The following is an 18,002-nucleotide window of genomic DNA, read 5'->3' as shown; positions in this document are numbered from 1 at the left end:
AATGTGCTTAAATCTCTTTCACAACCCAGGAACATCAATGAGCTTCTCTATCCTTCAGTACCACTAAAAATTCAAAGCTAAAACGAAATAAAAATACCAAAAGCCATCAACAAACCAACCTGGTGAACCCAAATATATTAAAAGTTTAAAAAAGTATCTGTTTTTCTCTGAAACTGAAGAAAATCAGCTACAACAGGTTGAAATGAGCTGTCACTACTGGGAGCTGTTGATGCTCAAGATGTTTCCACACTGTCACACCAGGTAACAGCATCAAACTCAAACAGATGGGCAGACAGAGCTTTGGATAGTCTTTAAGTTCAAGGAGGTTTAAGGATTTAAAATGTTTTCCCATGCTTGGTGCAGACAATCTCTGCTTTCAGACAAAATTGGAACAGACACATGTTAGAGTGAACTTCGACATGCAGCTCTATGAATAAAGAGGAGCAGGCAAATGCTGAAGGGTTTTACTGGGCTTTTCCTTAGGCTGTCATTCCTTTATTAGGTCTTTCCTTAGGCTGTTATTCCTTTATTGGGCCTTTCTGTAGGCTCTCATTCCTTTCAGATGGCAATGGACTTTTCTATCCCAGTTTATTGCTGCAGGTACCAAAGAATAAACAAAGTGCCCAACTATTAATTTTAAAAATCTGGCCTAGTATGGACCTGGGAACACAGCTTGGGCACCTGTAAGGAGGAGCACCCAGCTAACCATGAGCCAGGCAACTGCACCACCATCCCAAGAAAGTTACCCAGCAAATCCTCCTAGAAGCTACTTCCACCACATGGAGGAGGTGACTGGGACCAGTCAGCAAGGATTTGCCAAGGGCAAACTTTTCCTGACTAACCTGATCGTCCCCTTCAAAATGCTTCATGGGTTATAGGAGGGCACAGTGTTCTCAGGGAGTCTGTGCTTGAGACCAAATTGTCTGGAGCAGCTGAAATGCTGGAGGCTGATATTCCAAAGGACTTATCCAGGCTGGAAAAATGGGTCAATGGGCATCTTGGGAAGTTCTGTCAAGTCCTGGCCCTGGGACAGAGTAATTTCTTGCAATGATACAGGTTGGGGACTGGTTGTTTTGAAAACAAACGTGGCAGAATTCCCCCCTCACCTGCTGCCCACGCTGTGGGATGAGCCCAGCACACGGGGGGCAGGGGGGGCTGGGTTAAATCACCAGATCCAGAAGTGAAGTCACAGTAACAAAAGCTTGTTGGTTACAGTGACACCGTCTGCGATTGTGCTCTGCACTGAGGATGGGATTTTCCCATCTGGCATCCACTGGAGAACACGGAATGGAAACAGGAAGGTCAATTCACTAACAGTGACATCCAAACACGTGCCAGTATAACTGCAAAGGTCAGAGTTTGAGGCTGTCTGTAACCTGTTTACAGCTGTAACAACAGTAAATGCTATTTCCTTTAAAATCGTTTCAGTATATCAGTTGCAAATTTAAAAAGCAATGTTAATGCATAATTCATCAGAGATCATGAGGTACAGTTTGAAGAGCAAGTATTGCCAAATCCAATGAACGTGTCACAAAAGATCATACACTGAAATCTGACAATACCTGACGAGAATCCAGTGACCAACCATTTGCTTCTCTTTGGCACACGGTGTGGATTCAAAAATCCAATAACCATAATAGTACTTTAAGTATCTTAATCTGACTTCCTGCATAAACCAGCCTACCAGACTTCCTTGAAGAGGTACTGAAGTGGAGCCTTTCTTTGAGGAAAACTTTCTTTTTAGAAAATATCAAATCCTGGCTTAAACATAATGAAGACATACCAAAAAACTCCAATAAAATGTTCCAATGAATCATTACCCTCATTCTTTACAATTTGCAAACTTTTACTTCCTTTTCTTTTTCAGTCTGGATATTTCTAGTTTCAACTTGAAGCCACTGGATCTTGCTTTATCTTTTACCAACATATTAAAAAAAATTCTGTTCCCCAGATGAGCCAGGGAAGAATTAATTTCCTACAGCTAAAACAAACCTCTCTTCACAGCTGGTCACTGGGCTTCCCATCTTCGACCATTTTCTGATTTCTTCTCTGAATAACCTCCTTGATTTGTGAACACAACATGGAGAGATGTTATACTGGAAGATTTATTTAATAAACACAAGGATCATGTATTGATGTTACTGACACTACACTGTGTCAGCTTCTGGAGCCAAGAATATCACAGCACTTCTATCCATTTCACACCACAGGGAGCTCATCTCAGCTCCCCACAAGAGCTGGGGATTTAAGTCACTGTTTCCAGGGATGCTGTAAGGGAAACCATGAAGCCCAGACCACAAACCCTGTTCTAGATGTACCCTCCAGCCAGACTGAAACATGGACTGTTTGTGCCCCCCTTGAGAAGAAATCCAAATCCCTGAGTGGACTGCTATTGTAATCAGTAATTGGCAAAACTCTGGACAATTAGATATTAGGGGAAAGCTGTGATTTTCTGTTGTCTTCCAAGGTTGTTGACAAAAGTTTATACAGAGTAACTGCTCCTCATTCAAAACCATCTTTCAAATCTTTCCATTACCCAATTTCATACCCCTTTAACATGAGCCATGTTCAGTTTGTGCTGTTCCAACTCCTTACTGGTGAGTGAGCTACAGAAATACTCCTTCTGCCTATCATCTACATCATTAATATTCTGCTTTCTCTGGGAAAATCCTATAAAAGTATGTAATAAACACCTCTCAGAAAGGATATGAACATAAAATTGACAAACAGAAATTGAGCTGTGTAACAATGTTAGTTACTCTCAATGCTACAGTTACTCTGGTGCCCAGGTTCTTTTAAATAATAACATTTTCGAGCTGTCTCTCTCCAGCTCACTGAGCACAGACCTGCAAGGGGCACTTGGTATGAAGCCCCTACATTTTTATAAAAGGTTTTCTTAAGAGGATGCAAGCTCAAACACTACATATTATCTATAAACACCAAAAGTATCAGTCCTCTCTCTGGACTGTGAAATGCTCGGTTTTATCTCTCCCAGCAGAAAATTTCCCTGCCCACCTGTGAGGCAGATCCTGTCAGGGGCCTTGCTACAGGAATCTGGGGGTTTGTGCACACAAACAACGTTTCTTTTGCATAAAGATACCTCAGTGGGTGTAACTGATCTCTGCACAGGGAGACTGGGGCAGACTCATCCACAGAAGATGAGTAAGTCCTTTTACTCTTCCTCAGCTGCCCACAAGCCACGTCACCATAATCCACTTGAAAAACTCCAGGACTGAGCCTCCAAGTAAGCCCAAGAAGGTTACCAGCACATTAACCTCCCTTTTGGCTTACTCAAAGAAAAATTAAGAGCTTTGAAAGTCAGAAATTTTTACTGCTCTTGGCTTTGAAAGGCCTGATTGTGAGACTGAAATGTTTCACAGGTCAAGTTTCAGAGATTTCCCTTGTAGCTTCAGGATGGCTCACCAGTCCCTGCAGCCACAGGGAGATGATGAGAACTGTGAGGAAGGAAAATTTTCTTCCTCCTGATATAACACTCTTGTCTGTCAGCTGTGCAAGATGGAGCATTCTCCCTGTTACTGCCTGCCTATTTTTTATGCTGTTCCAACCTTCTTCAGAAAGTCAAGGATATTTCGAGTTCAATAGGAAAACTTGAGGCAAATAAAAAAAATCTATTTCTTATTTTTGAAATCTTCTGATAGCCCTTTATAAAGAAAATCCAGCACTCCAGGAAGCTTTGGCAGTGTTACACAGTCAGGCAAGGACTCAGAGAAGATATTCTTGTGACTGCCTTAGAAAAGTAAAACCCCCAGCTGTGAAGATCATCTAACAGTGAAGATGGAGAAGAGCTCTGTGTGCTCTGTAAAATATATATGTACATATATATAGGTCTGAGGATCTACAGACTGCAATTGTGCAGCTCAGCAAGGACATCTTGATACTCATTTTGGAGACATCCTAAAGGCATAAAATGGCAGCTCCTGGTTTATTTTTGAAGGACTGACCTGTTCCATTTCCATTTCTCCTCTTCTACCCATTTAAGCCCCCATCTCACAGCAAGGCACTGTCAAGAATTCTGAGAGCCCTGGGCAGAGAATTAGGACAGGTCAATTTTGCCAGACCTGTTCCCAGCTTTGTTCTACCTGTTTACCCAAAATGTGGAAAATGCCAGACTGTCTCAGGCACCTGACACATGATTGCTGCCTGTGCTCAAGAACTGCTTCTAGACCCTTCCTGGAACTTACCCTGCTTTGCTGTGATTAATGCCCAAATTGTGCCCCCTTCTCCAGGTAACAACCTCAAGATTCTTCAGTCGCATGTGACTTGGCACCTTCCATGTTGCCCATAACAGGGTAGCAGGGGAAATATCACTTCCACCTGACAGCCTATTCCTGTTACTGGCATGTGTAGGTCTGGAAAGTCCAAATCACTCCCTGGATCACTCTAAAAAGCCCCTCAGGGCTGGCTCTGTTCAGAGAACAAGACTGGAATGGCAGCAATCATTCTCCTTCAGCGCAAGAAATCTCTTTTGCAAAGCACTATGAAAGTCACCACTGAATTATAGTTCAGTCAGCACCAAACCTTCTTATTTTGGACTCCAGAGGCTTTACCCACTCCATGCTAAATGTCCAAAAGAAGAAAGAATTAAGGATATGCATCCCATGACCATAAGTAAGAAAGTAACCCTGCTATAGTGCAGTTAAGCAAAGTTGTAATGCAGCGTTTCTAAGATCACATCACAAAATACAGAACAAACAGAACATAAACTCTACAATACATCCATTGGAAAGAGGGGAAAACACCAACTCTAAAAGTGAAGACAGATCATTCTGCTGCACAATAACAGAGGTCACCATCACTTCACACCCAGTGGAAACCCTCAAGTGCTGAGACAGCATTGCACTTATCGACTTCTATTTTGTTTCAACTTAATGTGAATAACTTTGTTCACAGAGACGGATAAACAGGGAAAATCCCAGTTCACAGTGTCCTGGGAACAGTATGGTATCAGAGATTCATTGCCACCATTAGAAGTCTTTGCCAAAAGCTCATAGAAACTTCAGGAAAACAATTCTGAGAAATTATCTAGTTACCCCTCCAGAAGACACAAAATCATTTAAAACTTAAAATGACAGAAGTCCTTCAGATTTTGCAGTTAATCAGTCTTTCAGGAAAATTTACTATCATGTAAATCTCTCCTCCCATTTCTACCAAATCAGTCTCTAGATGCTGGAGTACAGAAGGAAACTTCAAAATACAACACAAGCAACTAACAGACCCATGTCCAGGACTACTGACAGCCCAACAAAAGAGCTCTGATAACTGAAATGAAGTTTTAGTAGGGGATAACTCGGGGAATAATGCTGGTTTACAACACTGCCAGGAGCAGTTCTGACCCTGGAAGCAATAATCAATCGTGTCCCAAAGAACCAATGCCTGCCCAAGCCTCACACATCCAACAGCAACGCTGGCAGGAGCAGAACAGGATCTACAGTCCTGAAAGCAACTGTGGCTTTAGAAAGTTAGAGAAGCAGTTTTATTAATTTCATGTGGCAATAAATCAGCTTTGTAAAGCACTGATTAGACTACTGTGAAATACTTTGGTCAAATAACTGTTCCCAACGAGGCCCACATGCACAGTTAATTAAGGGCAGTGTGTGCCTGGGATTCTCTGACTCATCCAACGCTGTGACGTGTCTCTGCAAACACACCAAACACACTAAAACACACCAAAACACACCAAACACACCAAACACACTAAAACACACCAAACACACCAAACACACCAAACACACCAAACACACCAAAACACACCAAACACAGAGCACAGCACTCAGAGGGTGAGCGCTGTCACACCAATACTGGTTAAATTAGTAACTCTGCACTTGACTAATTCCTGCAACACTCAGCTCTCTCAGTCTCTGCAGTTCCCATGTACAGCACATGCAGCATCTCCTGCACAGCAGCTGGACAATCCCAGCCTGCTGCCACCTCAGCTGCGGTATTTTAATGTGGCTTAAGGTAAAATCTGTTCAAATCAACAAAGGCAGCGAACGCCTCCATTCCAAAGCCAGGAACTCACACTTCAGTACGGGCTCCAGGGAACCAACTGCTTGTGCAGTCTGGGATGAAATGATCAGAGGCCACTGGAACCACATTTACTGAAACGTGCGCTGAAATGTGCACTGAAGCCAGGCAAGCCCTCACCACTTCCACCTGGAATACCAGCTGATCCCACACAGGATCTGTAGCTGCACTATGAGAAAAAATTGGCATTTTATCACAAAATCACTGCCTTGGAATGAGTAGCCCAAAAGATGTTAGTCATCTTACCGTTTTTTTTTATTTTTTCTCATTTGGGGTGTTGCCTTGGCCCTTGGTGGTCTACAGCCTTTTGATGTCCATGTAAAAAATTGGCATTTTAAAATTTATATCTCTTATTAATACAAATATGTTCAAAAAAGCCCTTTCTGAGCCCTATTACTATTTTCCAGCCACACCTTTATAAGCAAACACTTTACACTTGACCTAGAAGGGAAATGCTATTCGGTATAATCAGAATTTATAAGATTTTACGTGCTTGGGCATTATTACAGTGACACAATCAAACTCTGTCTAGCTTTGAACTCTGCTTCAAGAGCATTGCACAGCCAATCACAGAACCACTGGTATGCAGTGAATTCATAATAAAATTTTCCCAAATAATGACTGACTCATAGCTCTAATTACAAGTGTTTCACGGTATTTCTTTAAACAGTGCAAAGCAAAGTTTTAAATGTGTCAACACTGACTAATTTTTAAGGACTGTTGCCCACAATATTTGAGCTGATTAACGATCTGTGGGAAGAAGCTGTTAACGATTTAGCGAAAAGTCAACGTCCTTGTCAAAAAAAATGTCCAGAGCAAAAAAGAAAACACACAAAAAGGAAGGTTTTACCTCACTGTCTGGGCTGGGCTGGATGACCTCCCAGGTCTGGGAGTCCACGTCGTAGCAGTGGAGCTCGTTGGGCAGCGTGTTGTCTGCAGCCCCCCCAAACACGTAGAGGTGCCGGTCGAACGCGACCATCGTGTGCCCGTAGCGCCGCTGGGGAGGGGGGGGGGACCCCCGAAGCAGGTGCTCAGTGGGAATCCGTGTCCAGCTGGGACAGTCAACAGGAAACAGGGTGGTTTTTTTTTACAACTCTTTTAAATTTCCTAACTCTCAGATCATAAGCACAGAGGAGCTCTGTTACAGCACTCGCTGAACCCGCAGGAGAACAGGTGACACGCCGCAGGCTGCTGAGACCTGCACCAGCTCTGTCTTGCTGAACTTCCAAGAACATGATAAAGCCAATGCAGTTTATGTGAACCCCAATGTGTCAATGTGAACCCCAGCTGTTCAATGAGTTCATGTGAACCCCAATGTGTTCATGTGAACCCCAATGTTTTCGTGAGAACCCCAATGTGTTCGTGTGAACCCCAATGTGTTCATGTGAATCCCAGCAGCTCAAAGAACACAACCTGGGCAGGAATAGGTGATCTGTTCTCATACATTTTAGGAACTAACCCCTCCTAGGGCACCATTCCGAAGCCATGTCCCACTTGGAGAAGGAATCACTCACTTTGACAGTATGATTTCAGCCATGGTCTGAAGGCCATCAGCTGCTGTTTCAGTTATGGTTCTACTTCAGCCATAAACCAGCCAGATCAGGCTGTCAGAACACACTGATGCATCTGTATTCCCACTTTTTGGCACTTTTATCCCATCAGGCCATATTTTCAGAGCAAGTCACACCAAATGTCTCAAACTAAATACTCAGGATTTTCACAAATACTTGGCATTTTACATTTCCCAGTGGCTCCAGTATGAATTGGTATTTCACAGGACCTCTGGTTTTAATCCTCCTAGGAAGGTAATATCTGGCATCCCATTCTGAGCACACTGAGATTCACACTTCCTATTTAAAGTGAATCTACTGAATTTTCTGTTCAGCTGCTGAAAAAGACCAATCTGACACACATGGCAAATGACAAAGTCTCGTGAAAACAGTCCATATTTTTTCTTATCTACTCTTCTTTGTCAGGAGATGCAGCATCCTTCCTCAATACCCTTAAGTATTTGCATTTCTCAACTCAAGCAGTCAAGGATTATGTGGATTTTGCACGACTTAACTGTCTACACTTACATCTTTTCCTTGAATTCAAACTGGAAGAGATTATTGGTAATCTTTGCTCCGCTCTGGCCAGAGAAAACAAACATCTTATCTTTGCAAACCGCCACAGGAAAATTACAGCATGAGGGAGGAATTTCACCACTTTGTTCAATCTGAAAGATAATGAAGTTCAAAATTAGAAATGCATTATTTCAGGGCACAACTCCACACACTGAGGAGGCTCAGGCAGACCAAGCACACAGCAGCTCTGTGTGCAGACACTGTGCCCTGGAAAGCTGGCGGCAGGTAATCGACTTGTGCTGTGCTCACGTGTCTGCACAGACTGATTTTCTATGGAAAAAAAGGTTGGGAGGACACATTCCTAAAGCTCCTAGTACTGGAAGGATCAGGACTCCGATCAGTCAAGCTCTCAGTCCATGGCAATGGTCTGAATGGGAATGCAGTGCTGTTCACAGGGGGCACAGCAAATCCACGTGGGCAGTCCAGGTTCAGTTCACAGATTCACAAGCAAAAATCACCCTTTCATATACACTTGGTTTTCCAAATCAAATTTTAACTGTTTCTTTTCACTGTGGGTCAAAAGCACATTCTGGAGAGCGAGCAAAAAACATAATTCTATGTGTTACTTGAAACTAAAGCTTCTTACCTCTTCCCAGCAGGTCAGCTCTCTGTCCTGCAGGCCAATTGTCCACATGTCATTTAATCTGTGCCATAACACAAAAATGCTTGATTTGAAACAGTTCATTTTCAGTAATGACACTGAAAGGACAAAAACCCTATTTCATCAAAATTCCCATTGCGCAGGAAGAATCTCCTGCTTCCACTGACAGAAAAACAACTTTTTTCCCTGTACCTAAATTTGACAGCCTCACCCCAGCTTGCTTTAGCATCTTGCTGCTTACGAGTACACTGAAGTTAACAGTTACACACAGTGAATCAGTCTGGAGCTTAAGCATTTGAGCTATTTAATCTTCAGGATTTTTACAGAAATACCCTTTATTACCCTGTATCCTTCTGCTCATCCCTGCTAACTGCTGAGACTGACCCCAGCAATTATTTATGGGACTGAATCCTTCCTTAAATACACAAAGAAGGACAAAGCAGGTACACTGACAAATCTCTGACTGTGCTGTTCCCAGGACAAGTTACTCTGTAACTACAGACATTTCCTTTGTTCAAATCTGCCTGGAGGCTCACGTTCCACAAAAAGACATTTTTTACCACGATTAGACACATCTAACATAAATTAGACAGCTCCTCTCACCCACTCCCTCCTTCCAGCTACCAAGGCCCTCAGGGGACTCCCTAACCTGGCACTGAACAATCCCACAGAGTCATGCATCTTACACCAATTCCTCCTCCAGAAATAACAAAGAGATCCCATCTGTTTTCCCAATTAACAGCAGCTCTTCTGGAGACTTTGAGGAGCTGGAAACTCTTCTGCAGATTCTCCTCAGAAGAGGAGGCAATCCAGGTCCTCATTTGTGACAATCTCTGTGTGCTCTCACAATGCAAATACTGTACATCAACAATCAATAAATTACTCCTCAAGTTCATCAAGACAAAAAAATATTAATGTTCAGAATTGACTTTTCCCTGACAGACCAAGAGCAAATTCAAAGAACTGCTGTGAGACAAAGCACCAGGCTCTCTTTAACTTCTTGGTACCACTCATTTCTAGTCTTTTCCCATCTGAAATCCCACCTCCTTTCAACCTAAATATCACATATTTTTAGAGATTTTCAGAGAAAAAGCTGACACATTGCTCTTAGTTCTGTCAGATGACTTCACAGCAAATCCAGCTTTGCTCTCTAAGTCTTCAGCAACATCAGCCGGCCTGTGCAGGGGATCTTTTGAGAAATGCACATTTGCCAAATTTCAGAGATCATTTTGCATCCTTACAACCAAGCAGACTGTAAAATTACACAGCCACAGCCACTCTGAGTGACCGGATTTTTAGGTTTTAAGCACGTACTTATCTGAACATGAGACGGTGAATTGCAAAGTGTGATGCCCAACAATAGGCTGGGTTTGCAAAGCTCCAGTTGCGTGTTTAAAGCCCTTGGGATAAGGAAATGCCCCTACAGAGGTGGAAACTGAAGGGCTGGGATTTCACAAAAGCACTCAGGGAGAGGGTGATCCCACCCATACCGTGCATTGCCATCGTATCCAGCAAAGATCCACAGCTTGTCACTGTACACTGTCGCACCGTGAGCTGACCTGGCCACTGGCAACCTGCAAAGGGAGACAATGCAGAAAAAAATGTTATCTCAGCTGCACAGGGGCTGTAGAGGGGTCTGTGTCACAGCTACAATGCAAATGTAAGAAGAAGGAAGTCCCCTACATGAAATGGCTTCTGCCATCCATCCTCCAAACACCGAGCCTCTGAGGGGCACGTGTTAGTCTTGTGCTCTGCTGCCTTCACTGGAGAGAAACCACCTTATAAACAAAAAAATTCCAACTAATTCCTTGCCAGGACTCAAATACTCTTAAGAGCATCTTAAGGAAAGTAGTTAAATAATTGGACAATTCATAGCACCATTGGTACAGGAAGGTGGCAATCCCTACATGTATTCCCACACTCTAAGCAGGTGGAAGACAGAAATGAGACCAGGACAGAGCTCAGGATTCTGGTTTGGGATCATTCAAGGCTGTTCCTGATACAGTGCTCACAATGAAAGATCAAACCTACGATTTCTCTTCCACAATCTTTGTTGTTTTTACTAAATCAGCCAGGCTGAACAAACCTGCGATGCCACAAGGCACCTGTTGGCTTGTCTGAGGTCACTGTGCAGTATGAACACTGTAACTGTGGGGAAGGACAGGGACATCTGAGTTTGTAAACTATGAGTAAGAATTAATCTCCAAGGTTTCCCAAGTTGCTAGGATAACTGAAAGAGAAAACAATAATGTGGTCTATGTTCTAAAACATAACATGTGCTCATCAGAGGTGAGCAACAGTAATGCAAGAATGGACTGTACATTCCTCAACCCTCCCCACAAATCACAATTACAAATGTTCCCTTTGCCCTGCTCACTAAAATCTGCTTTTCAGAAACTTCAAATATGTAAAGGACTGCAGGTAAAGACACTGTATGGCCCATACTGGGGAGTGGTATACACAGAAATATAAAACGGTTTGGGCAGAAAAGGACATTTAAGCCCATCTCATTCCATTCCCTGCCATGGGCAGGGACACCTTCCACTAGCCCAGCTTGCTCCAAGCCCTGTCCAGCCTGGCCTTGGACACTTCCAGGGATGGGGCAGCCACAGCTTCTTGGGCAACCTGTGTGTATTAGGGAGGATTCGAGCATACCGAAATCTTGAAACCATGACACCACTGCAAGCTCAACAGAACTGATATTTATTACCAAGAGGTGGCCAACAAAACGAACGAACTCAAAAGAGAGGAAGGAGGAGAGAAATAAGCCCCCAGCATGACCTCCCCCAGTCACCCAGCTGTTGCCCATAGAGTTATCTCACCGGCCCAGAATGCCTATAATTACCAACAGCAGAAGCTGCATCCCTGGAAAGTCAGTAAGTTCACAAATTGGCAAAGGCAACATTGTCCTTGATGTAAAGCTAGCTCCCCAAAAAGGAGCTATCTGCTTTTTTATACAATTAACTGATTATGCCTGTCTAGGCTGCCCTGCCAGAGGTTCTCAGTCCCACCCCCTTGGTTATGTAAGTGCATCTCTTCTGCCCACGAGTGGCTTTTCCCTGTGTACTGCACTCCGGGGGGGTCTTTTCCAAATGAGTCTGGGGGCGTCCTTCATCACTTCAATTTCTCCTTGGAGAACAATTAGCCAACCACAGAACACCAATTATATATAGTTCATACAAAAACTCCCTTCAAGGACAAAGTTTCTGTTTTATCAATGCTTGTTTTCTCATAACTTGGCAGGGACAGAACAAAACTTTCACAGGTGGCTGGGCCGAACACAGACCAAAAGTATCAGTGTAATTAACCCCTGATACACTGTGTCAGGGCCTCATCACCCTCACAGGGAAGAATTTCTCCCCAACATCCCACCTAACTCTGCCTTCTGGCAGTGGGAAGCCATTCCCCATTGTCCTGTCACTGCAGGCCATTGTAAAAATACCCTAAGTAGTTGGATCACAGTCAGTGTCAGGAATGGCATTCTGAAATGAGTCAACTTTAGGAAGTAATGTGTTACTGATTTTCATTTTTTGTGAAATGCTGAAAGCTCAGGATCAAGAGGGAACAACAAATTCCATGCTATCCTTGAAACTGAAACAATTCAAAAGAAAATTGCTCCCAGCTTCCTTTGCTCCCATCCCTCCTGTCACAGACGTGAAACATGAAGAGTGGATTTTGTGCAAATTTCCACTACAGTGCACTCTGGAGTGGAGGCCTTGCAAAAAAAACTCTTATAGAACCAAAGATAATTTTCAGAAAACTTAATTGAGAAACCAGAGCAGCAATCATTTTGCAGCCCTAACATGAGTACTGTGACTAACTCTGCCTGTGCCATGTGAAACAGGGCCAAGTCCCAGGAAGCAACGGGCAAAGACACCAGCTCTTACCTTCCCTCAGTCTTCCACTCTGTCCACTGTCCAGTTGCAAACTTATATTCAAAGAGATCGTTTTTATTCTTCAGGTTGGAATTGGAATAAATGTCTCCAGTGTAACCACCTGGGCAATAAGAATTTCATTAGACTCTAAGGCAGTGGAGCATACACAGTCCAGGGCATTGTATTAGGAGAAACTCTACATTGCACAAAGAGCAGGTATCTGGTATCTAACTACTACAGGTGAGAGACTTTTCCTCCACATCATCTCCTACAGAATCACTGTGGTAATGAGTTTCAAGTCTTCTTTACTTTAAACAAAACAGTAAAAGTATTTCCAAGCTAAAATTGAAATCGCACGAAAAATACTGGATTTACTACTGAATGAGATCTTTTGACACTTCCTAAAAATCTCCTGTTCTTTTTCCAAACCAACACAGCAGCATGTTTACCACTCCAACCACAATTGTAACCTGCTGCTGCCTTACCAAACACAAACATGCTGCTCCCGTAGACCACGGCAGAGTGGTGGTACCGCGGTGCCGGCGGGGTCCCCGTCGTGAAAGCCCTGCACAAGTTAGAACAGCAGCAGTCAAACACCCTGGTCGTGCTTCAGGCACTCAAAGCTACTGTTCAGATTCAAAAAAACGCCCAGTTGTTAGAAGTTATTCTACTGCTCCTGAGTGTTTCACCAGTTTTGGATTCTTGACTACACTACGATTTTACGACACAGTGCTGCAGCATAAATGGTTACAAACGTGCTGCTGCTGAAATTTGTTTGGTAGAGCTGGAAAGTGGGGCACAGGCGAGACAAGACAGACTGCACAGTCCAGAGGAAAGGAGGCAAGACAGGTATGAGCCTCCCTCAGCACCTTCCCTGCCCCAAGGGGTGCAGCAGCCGGGTCCCTCTGCCCTCCCACAGGCTGCAGGAACAGAGGTGACCCCGGCTGGCAGAGATCAGCTGGGACAGCGCTGGCTGGGGGTGACACTTCCCTCAGATGCTCTGGTAGAGCCACAAACTTTTACACCCGGACCGGAGGTGCTGAGAAAAGACGCCGTGTGACCCAGCCCTGCCAGCGCCCGGGGGTGGGCGAGGGGCTGCGCTGCCCACCTGCACCACGAGCAGTCCTTCACGTCGAAGCGCAGCAGGTCGTTCAGCATCGTTTTCCTGAGGGGAGGGACGGGAGAGGCGGCTGAGCCGGGCCAGGGGTCGGACAGGGATGGCCACAGACCATCAGCCCCGCTTCCCTCACACCCATCTCCCCTCCCACCCATCTCCCCTCGCACCCCGCTCCCCTCGCACCCCTCTCCCCTGACACCCCTCTCCCCTGACACCCCTCTCCCCTGACACCCCTCTCCCCTGACACCCCTCTCCCTTCGCACTTCCCTCCCCTCCTACCCCGCTCCCCTCGCACCCCGCTACTCTCACGCCCCTCTGCCCAGCCCCGGCCGTGCTCCCCCCGCACTCGCTCTCCCCGTTCCCGGCTCCCCTTACCCGTTGTCCCCGCCGAACACGTAGATCGCATCCCGATAAGCCACCACGGTGTGTTTGCTGCGCCTGCGGGCGGCACGGACGGGTCAGCGGCGCCGGGACCCCCCTCCCCGCCATCCCTCCCGCTCCCCCGCTCACCGGGCCCCCACGAACTCGTCGCAGGGCGGGAGGCGGCGCCAGCGGTGCACGGTCTCGAAGGGCCCGAAGTTGAGGGTGAGGTACTCGACGCTGTCCGAGCAGCTGTGATCGAAGTCCACGCTGGGCGCCACTTTCGAGCGCCCCGCGCCGCCCGCCGGGGCTGTGGCCGCCGCCATGGCCCGCGCCTGCCCCGTGGGACTACAGCTCCCGGCGTGCCCCGCGCGCGGGACTTCCGGCGGCCGTCACCTCCTCGCCGGACTACAACTCCCGGCGTGCCCCGCGGCCGAGGGCTTTGGCCTGGCCCCTGCCCAACCCTGGACTACAGCCCCCAGCATGCACCGCTCCGGGGGGCGGTGCTGAGGCGCTTAAGGTCCCGGGTTCGAGGCCCGCGGTGCTCGCGGAGATCCGCGGTGGCCCCGACAAGGACGGGGATCCAGGCGGGATTATACGTTAAAAGAGTTTTATTTGTTAATAGAAAACCCCCCCAACAAACCAAGATCAATACTCATGCATATGCATTAAGTCTCATTCCAGGGTCCGAGCTGGGCTGTTGGCTGGTTAAACGCGGCGGGCTCGGAGCTTAGGTCGGGGTTCAGCGCTGCTCCCAGGAGAACACCCGGCAAACACAACGCCCGGTTCATCCCCACGGAGAGCCCCGAGCAGGGCACGCGGGTGCCAGGCACCGACACAGCAGTGGCACGTGCCCAGGGCTGTGCAGTCGCCCACCCTTTGGTTTTCGTTTAGTTTGTACTTCCTAACATGGTGTCATCACCTCTATGACTATTACTTAAGTTTGTTCCCAACAGCAGACAACGTGAGGGGTGCTGCACCTCAGAACCAGACCACAGACACAGCTCCACGGAGTCCAGCAGCTTCCATCCCGAGCAATCACCTTGTTGTTTTGGCAGAATTCCTGCAGCAAACACAATCCTTGTTTAAAGGCACATCATGGAGCACTTGGAATTCTGTTAGCAAGGAGGACAGTTAGAAGGCCAAAAAGCAACAAAGTCACGAGCACCAGCAGGACCTTGATGAGTTCCCTCAAACCATCTCCCTCATGCACCGTCTCCCAAATTCTATCCAGCCTCTTCTAGGGGAATGCTTGAGTCAGAGTATTTCTTGTCAAGAAACCCGGCACAGGGTGAGTTCACTGCAATAGCTGCTGCAGGACCACACTGTCCCTGTGCCCATCCTGGGGACAGGACCAGCTCCAGGGCTGGTCCCACATTCCAGCTCCTGCACCGTGCCCGGCCAGCCCAGGCTGCACCCGAGCTGAGGCTGTAGGCAGAAGAATGCAGAGCACTGGTCCCCAAAAGCCACTGATCCCTTCTCACTCTCCTGGAAAAACCATTGATAGCTGCAAATCAAAGCAGCTTCTCCCAACACACCGAGCCCAGCAAGAACATGACACTGGCCCAGCCACCTTTTGGACCTTACAATCACACAGACACCCCTGGATGTCTCAGTTCAGTGTCAGTACGACTGAGTCAGTCTCATTCTTCATGGTCTTGTTTAAACCCACCCTAAAGCCCCTCTGAGGCACAGTCCAGCCAGCTCCAGCTTCAGCTCCAGCCCCCATCAGAGCAAACCAGCCTTCAATGCACTGTTTACTCCTGACACCCCAAAACACACCTTGATGCTTCCAGATGTCTGGCATTCACTTACCTCCAAGTATGGATGGCTGGTTTTGAGCCTTTGCTGCCAACACACGGGGCAAAAATAGCTGGTCCTGGTCCCTCTGAGGACACTCCTGACCCTTCCTGCACAGCTACCAGGACACACCCCTGCAGCCATCAGCTTCTCAGAGGGCTTCCAAGAGAGACTGCACTGTTCAGTTTAACTTTTTTCCCTTTTCAGTGAAAGCTGAAAGAGACAAAGGCCCAAGAACAAAACTCCTAACAGACTCCTATTAGTACGACAGGAGGGCCAGGGCACCAAGTTTAATTAGATATTCTTACAGACCAGAGAATCCACAAGGAAGAAAGACACTGCGACACAACTTCATGGGAAGAGCTTGTACCTTATTAGACACATAAAAATCAGGCTTCAAACTCTGCTTCTCATAGAGTTAGTCAGGCACACAAAACACTGAGAACTTGAGGACGGCTCAGAGGAGTCTCCAGGGAATGGGGGATTGCCCCAGCTCTGCCCATTCTCAGCCATAACATGAGACCAGCAAGATACAGAAAGACTCCAGCTTATGGAGGTTTTGATACGACGTCGAAGCAAATTATTCCACAAAGGAACAGCAAGTGCCTTTCTTAAGAAAGGAAACTCTACAATGGCTCAGCTTGTTGTTTTAGATGTATCCAGCACAGGACTCCCTTTCTGTTCAGGTGACTCCTAACATCCTCCAGGCAACATGTACAGAAAGTGTCCTAAGGAGAAATATGTCTTTAAAAAGTGACTTCAGGAAACAAGCGCAAGTTCCTTTAAAATCTGTTTTTATAAGAAGGATACCAATGTACATTTTAATAGTTTTATTTTCACTTTCCCCCAAAAGGGAACCAAAGGCAGAGAGGTGTTGTGAGATACATCACGCTGTTCTCATGGGGAAATCAATTTGCAAATGTTATTTTTACCACTCTATAAGAATACACACAGGAGTGTGAAAGAAGCAGAGGAGTTCAGAGTGGCTGTCACGGAGCAAATATGTTAAATACAATCAGGTTTTTTTTTCCCCCTAAAAATCATGGCTCTCTGTGTTCCAGAAAATCAGTCTTTCGTAGCCACATGCCACAGGAACAGAAATTTAAGTGGTGGCTTCCTCTGAGTATGTGCACACACAAGTGTTAGCACAGAACTGCTCCCGTGGGAGTGGACAGCAGATGTGAGCGACAGAGCCCCATCCACACCAGGAGAGAAGATATGCACTCGGGTTTATCATCTCAGCTTCCCCTCCAAACTCCCATGAACAGGCTCCATCCCATCCAGGCAGCTCTGAAAAGAGTCTGTGGTTCTATAAAAGAAGTCACGTTGTAGGATCAAGATTTTTACCCTGTGTTACGTGAGTGCCAAGAGGAACAACCTTCCCATTTCTCAAGGTACATCCAAGCAATCCGTAAGCGACCCAGTTCCTTTCTCTGTCCAGCTGTGCTGTGGGAAACTCAGTCAAGTGCCTCTTCACAGGCAGAGACAGTTTGCTTTTAAAAATATTAAGGACACCTTTTTTTTTTTTATCTTTAAGAAATTCCTGGAAAGTTACTGTGGAAAATGAAAGTGCTCCCATGGTGAGACCAATGTGCAATGTCCTTGCTGCTTTCTGGGGATTCCCTCCCTCAGCAGACTCCTGTTAAGATGAGGCTCAATACATCGCAACGAGGCCATGGCCCACCTGGAACAGGCAGGCAGACACTGGAAAATGTTTTATGTTCAATCATAAAACGTGGAATTAGCCAAAGGTAACCTGTTGTTCAGATATGATGGGTCTGGTCTCTGGAGTGGGTCTATATCCCAATGGCCTGAAGCACTCGCTTCTCGTTGTCGTTGAGGTGGTCGGAGAACATGGCATAGCAGGGCTGCTGGGCAAACTGGCACAGGAATTCAGTGAGATAGGCCTGCAAGGGACAGAAAACACCTGGTCAGCACCAACTCTTCTTGGAAATCCTGCTGCTTCCATGTGGCAAGAGAGATACACACCAAGTAAGACCCTGGGATTGAAAGGAAGAGAGAGGAGTGATGCAGGAGGAGGAGTGGAAGCAGAGGGAAGGGTGGGAGCAGAGGGAAGG

General features: G+C 46.2%; 2 protein-coding genes across 2 annotated transcripts in view; both read right to left on the bottom strand.

Moving 5' to 3' along the window:
- Positions 1-14,474, bottom strand: part of LZTR1 (leucine zipper like post translational regulator 1) — a 34,945-nt gene extending 20,471 nt beyond the window's left edge. The window contains exons 1-9 of the mRNA XM_064636025.1: positions 14,275-14,474; positions 14,140-14,202; positions 13,756-13,812; positions 13,133-13,212; positions 12,660-12,768; positions 10,263-10,346; positions 8,758-8,815; positions 8,124-8,263; positions 6,896-7,097 (exon numbers count right to left, since the gene is read on the bottom strand). Of these exons, the coding sequence (XP_064492095.1) occupies positions 6,896-7,097; positions 8,124-8,263; positions 8,758-8,815; positions 10,263-10,346; positions 12,660-12,768; positions 13,133-13,212; positions 13,756-13,812; positions 14,140-14,202; positions 14,275-14,450 (969 nt within the window). The 5' untranslated portion in view covers positions 14,451-14,474. The remainder of the gene's footprint in view (positions 1-6,895; positions 7,098-8,123; positions 8,264-8,757; positions 8,816-10,262; positions 10,347-12,659; positions 12,769-13,132; positions 13,213-13,755; positions 13,813-14,139; positions 14,203-14,274) is intronic.
- A 1,800-nt stretch (positions 14,475-16,274) lies between these two features.
- The window catches only part of IPO9 (importin 9), a 38,721-nt gene continuing 36,993 nt past the window's right edge, over positions 16,275-18,002 (bottom strand). Inside the window, exon 24 of the mRNA XM_064636023.1 lies at positions 16,275-17,831. Coding sequence (XP_064492093.1) covers positions 17,721-17,831 — 111 coding nt within the window. The 3' untranslated portion in view covers positions 16,275-17,720. The remainder of the gene's footprint in view (positions 17,832-18,002) is intronic.

Source organism: Pseudopipra pipra, chromosome 25 (genome assembly GCF_036250125.1).
Source record: "Pseudopipra pipra isolate bDixPip1 chromosome 25, bDixPip1.hap1, whole genome shotgun sequence".
NCBI classification, from domain to species: Eukaryota; Metazoa; Chordata; class Aves; order Passeriformes; family Pipridae; genus Pseudopipra; species Pseudopipra pipra.
This window is presented reverse-complemented; position numbering and strand designations above follow the sequence as displayed.